Source organism: Hyposmocoma kahamanoa, unplaced genomic scaffold (assembly GCF_003589595.1).
Source record: "Hyposmocoma kahamanoa isolate Upper Pololo Valley unplaced genomic scaffold, ASM358959v1 108, whole genome shotgun sequence".
Lineage (NCBI taxonomy): Eukaryota > Metazoa > Arthropoda > Insecta > Lepidoptera > Cosmopterigidae > Hyposmocoma > Hyposmocoma kahamanoa.
This window is the reverse complement of record NW_020653359.1, coordinates 46,475-50,412: the sequence shown is the minus strand read 5'-3', so window position 1 is coordinate 50,412 and position 3,938 is coordinate 46,475. Positions and strand designations below refer to the sequence as shown.

The 3,938-nt window shown below is 34.2% G+C and overlaps 1 protein-coding gene across 1 annotated transcript; it reads left to right on the top strand.

The window, feature by feature from the left end:
* The first annotated feature begins 552 nt into the window (after positions 1–552).
* Positions 553–3,838, top strand: LOC113238764. The gene is made up of 3 exons (XM_026475602.1): positions 553–1,568; positions 2,520–2,629; positions 3,189–3,838. Exons 1-3 carry the CDS (start codon positions 869–871, stop codon positions 3,234–3,236), a joined length of 858 nt encoding a protein of 285 aa, XP_026331387.1. The 5' UTR covers positions 553–868; the 3' UTR covers positions 3,237–3,838.
* Positions 3,839–3,938: the final 100 nt, after the last annotated feature.

The window sequence follows — 3,938 nt, the reverse complement described above, 5'->3', positions numbered from 1 at the left end:
TGATGCGGCAAACAAACGAGATGGAAAAGATAATGGAATTATTGAGAATATTTTTGAGTCTGACAAACTAGTAAAGTTAGCTTTGGACAAGTACAAAAGTCATAAATTGGAAGAAGCCGAAAAGTTACTAATGAGAGCCGCAGAGTTTTATCCAAGTGTTCGAATTGACAAACTGTTGGTGGAAATTAAAGAATTTAATAATAGACAAGGCGGAACATTTAAAAAACTGTTCAATTATGTTACAAAAAAATTTTTTTAATTATTTACTATTATACTATTTCACATAGGGTGATAAGACCATGACCGACATTTTAAGGGAAGTGTGTCTTTCAATTGGAAATAACTTTTTTGTTTTTAAACATTATTATATCAATAGTGATTAGTTTAGTTGACAGATTTATATTTGTCAACATCTGTATGGAACATACTACAGCATAATCTCTCTTGGGGATTATTCCCAAAGAAAGATTATGCTGTAGTAGTATGTTTCATAAAAAAACTATATAATTATTACTAAAAAATAACTAAACTAAACAAGAATTTCTCCAAATCTCCAATAATGAACACGAAAAATCCACTAATTAACTAACCAGTAATCGACAGTCACCAATAATGAACACTGAGTAATTGACACGTACCAATAAACAACGTGTTACCATGATAGAAAATTTGTCCTAAATCTAAATCTTAGAAATAAATTTTAAAAAGTCGGTCACTGGCGCCACCACCTTACTGTGAAAACATATTATGTTGGTCACATAAAACTTTTTATTTTTCTGGATACTGTTCATCTATAATTGTTGAAATCAATTCATTCTAGTTTTAAGAACCTTTTAATTCTAGGTAAGAAATAAGTAAAGCCTTTATAATGTCGCTAGACGAAAAGATACAAGAAGCAAAACAATGTGTAGAAATAGCTAAAAATGCTATATCGGTTGAAAACTTTGTAAAAGCAAAACGCATGATTTTGAAAGCTGAAAGAATACATCGTACTGATATTGGCCAACAACTTTTGAAACGTATAGAAAAATTAACTTTAAATAATAACAATGACGAAGGTGAAAACTATGTAATGGCAGCCGAAAAGTGTGTAACTATAGCACGTATAGCTATTGAAAATTACAATATAGTGAAAGCCGAAAGCTTTCTTTTGAAGTCTCTAAATATACATCCTACAGACGAAGCTAAGGAATTGTTAGAAAAAGTCAAGAATGGGCATGAATGCAACGAGCATACTAGACCTACAGAAACATTAGAGACAACTGAGGAATACATAGAGATAGCACGAAATGCTTTTCATGAGGGTAATTGTCAGGAAGTGTTACGCCAGCTAACAAAATCTGAAAGTATATGCCAAACTGCAAGAGCGACAGATCTCATAGAACAAGTAAAAGAAAAGTTGTCTGAAAACGGAGAAGATCCCGACGAAATACTGAAAGAAGTCAGAATGAGTACTGTCAGGAAAGACGCTGGCGTTCCACCACAACCGAAAAAGCGAGAAGTAACTCGCGAGCATCTCAACGCGATTCAGCGAGTGAAAGAGGCTAATGATGACTATGACATTTTGGGTAAGTTCACAAACCGGATTCAAATTGGATACATTATAATGATTTGGACTACTTTTTAACCGACTTCAAAAAAGGAGGAGGTTCTCAATTCGACTGTATGTTCTTCTTTTTTTTTGTATGTATGTTACGCGATAACTCCGGTATTTGCGAACCGATTTTCATGATACTTTTTTTGTTGGAAAGGGGGTACTTCCATAGTGGTCCCATTTCATTTTGAAGAAAATCATCCACCTCAAAGGGTGGCTGTTCACGCATGAGGATTCATTTTCGTAAATAGCGCCTAACATTAATTTAGGAGCAATTACTTTAATGGTTGATTTTGCTATTTCTCCAATTGAAGGCGTTTTTCTCTCAATATACTTTGAGTAGTGAGAACCGATTTTTATTATCTCCAGTGTCAAGTCCTGTATAGTGGCGAACTAGGGGATATTTCAATAAAACTTAGCAAATAGACGTAATGCCACTTACTTTTGAGGTCGGTTTTTTTAGTACTCTGTACTGAGATTATATTGTATTGCAGACGTCTGTTGCACACCCGTTCAACATTTCGTTTCATTATTAAGGCTCGGGGCTTTGATGCCTGCAATCGAATTTTAATATCTGAAACGTTCTTATGCAAATTGTAAATTCTGGTCATTGGTGTGATTATTAGATTTTTTTTTGTATTCTCGAGTCTCGCTACGCCTATGAATCGGCCGCCTATTCTTATTTATTTATTTATTTAATAGTTTATTGTACAGGAAAAATACAACAAGTCACAAAGAATACAAGCGAAATTAAAAACAAAAGGCAATTCTTGTTTAGTTTTATCTGCGTCTTCAGCCGTATCTTGTCTTTTTACCCTTGCTTGTACTCCATTTTTACCGCACTTACCCTTATTTGTTTAATATTATCCATTTTTGTGCCCAGTTTGTCCCATGTGCAAACTTGCTCATGCTCGTATTTTTACAGGTATACCAAGAGGATCTGAATTAAATGAAGTGAAAAAAGCTTTTAAGTTTCTGACAAAGGTATTGCACCCGGATAAAAACAAAGCCCCGGGCGCAAAGGAGGCTTTTATGGTAAGGGAACATTTTTTTAAATAAAGCTCAAAAACATTTTTATTTTGTGAGACAATCGAATGTATGATGTTGGTTGGAATCTCCTGAGCTCGAATTATGTTCGCACTTGCCTGGACTTTTACTCACTAAAGTTCGTTAACCGACATAAAAAAATGGAGGAGGTTGTCAATTCGAGTGTATTTTTTTATGTTTTTTTTTGTATGCATGTTACGCGATAACTCGTAAACCGAATTTGATGATTATTTTTTTGTTGGAAAGAGGATACCTCGGTATTGGTCCCATTTAAAGTTTAAGAAAATATTTCACCTCTAAGGGTGGCAAACTAGGGATGGATCCGGTTTCGCGCACTTTTCGGTAACCGATTTCAATAAAACTTACAATAAAACAGCAAATAACTGATGTAATTCCACGAACGAATTGAGATCATTTCTTTTTTATTATAAGAAAGTTATTATATTTACGGACTCCTATGGAATAAATTATAAGCTGTAAGACCTATTCCTATATTAGCAAACAGCTAGTTTATTTGACGTATTGTAATGTATTTTTATTTTTACAGATGGTGATGGATGCCACCGATCGTCTGAAGTCGAAGTTGCGGCCGTAAAATAAATCTGTTTCCATAAACTCGAGTAATGATTAGTTCAAATTGGGTTCTAGACAGTTGCACCGTTAGAATGAAAGTGACCCAACATAAAATTCCAACTTTTTGATTATTACGAATAAAATTTAACAATTTAAAAATATAATTTACAAACACTAGTCGCCATAAGGTCACTTTTTTGACCTAACAAGAATCAAGGCGTGTTTTGTGTAAGCGAATATTCTATTTTCATACAAATATGTTGTATAATAGTAAAAAGTAATGCCGCTGTTGTGGCTACCAGGATTCCATAGCGCGTCAGGAATGTCCGCAGACGCTCATGTAGATGGATTTGCAGCCATCACGAGAAAGGGACCGGCAGGCTTGAGTGCGTGGCAGCGGTAACGACATCGTGAATATTGTTGCTGGCAGGGTCCATGGTTCATTTCTTGAACATTGGACCAAACGTCAAGTATACACTAAACCCAGTACATAAGTTGTAAATGCTATTATTAGTGTGTAAGTTTTCTTTTTCTTTATTATACGAACCAATATGGATGAATAATCCGAAATAAAGTATTTGAATCGCGATTGCAGCAACCAGTGACAGTGTCGAATCGTTTGTAGATATTTCAATTGTATGAAAATATGTAGAATATGTATTGTATACAACACAAGTTAAGCAATATGTTTATGACCTTATCTATATTAAGCCGTTTTAATTAT

Excerpts from the sequence above, each read along its gene's own strand:
- LOC113238764 (XM_026475602.1), top strand. The coding sequence starts at position 869 with ATGTCGCTAGACGAAAAGATACAAGAAGCAAAACAATGTGTAGAAATA. Across the intron at positions 1,569-2,519 it reads TGATGACTATGACATTTTGG|GTATACCAAGAGGATCTGAA; the intron begins GTAAGTTCACAA and ends GTATTTTTACAG. Across the intron at positions 2,630-3,188 it reads GCGCAAAGGAGGCTTTTATG|ATGGTGATGGATGCCACCGA; the intron begins GTAAGGGAACAT and ends TTATTTTTACAG.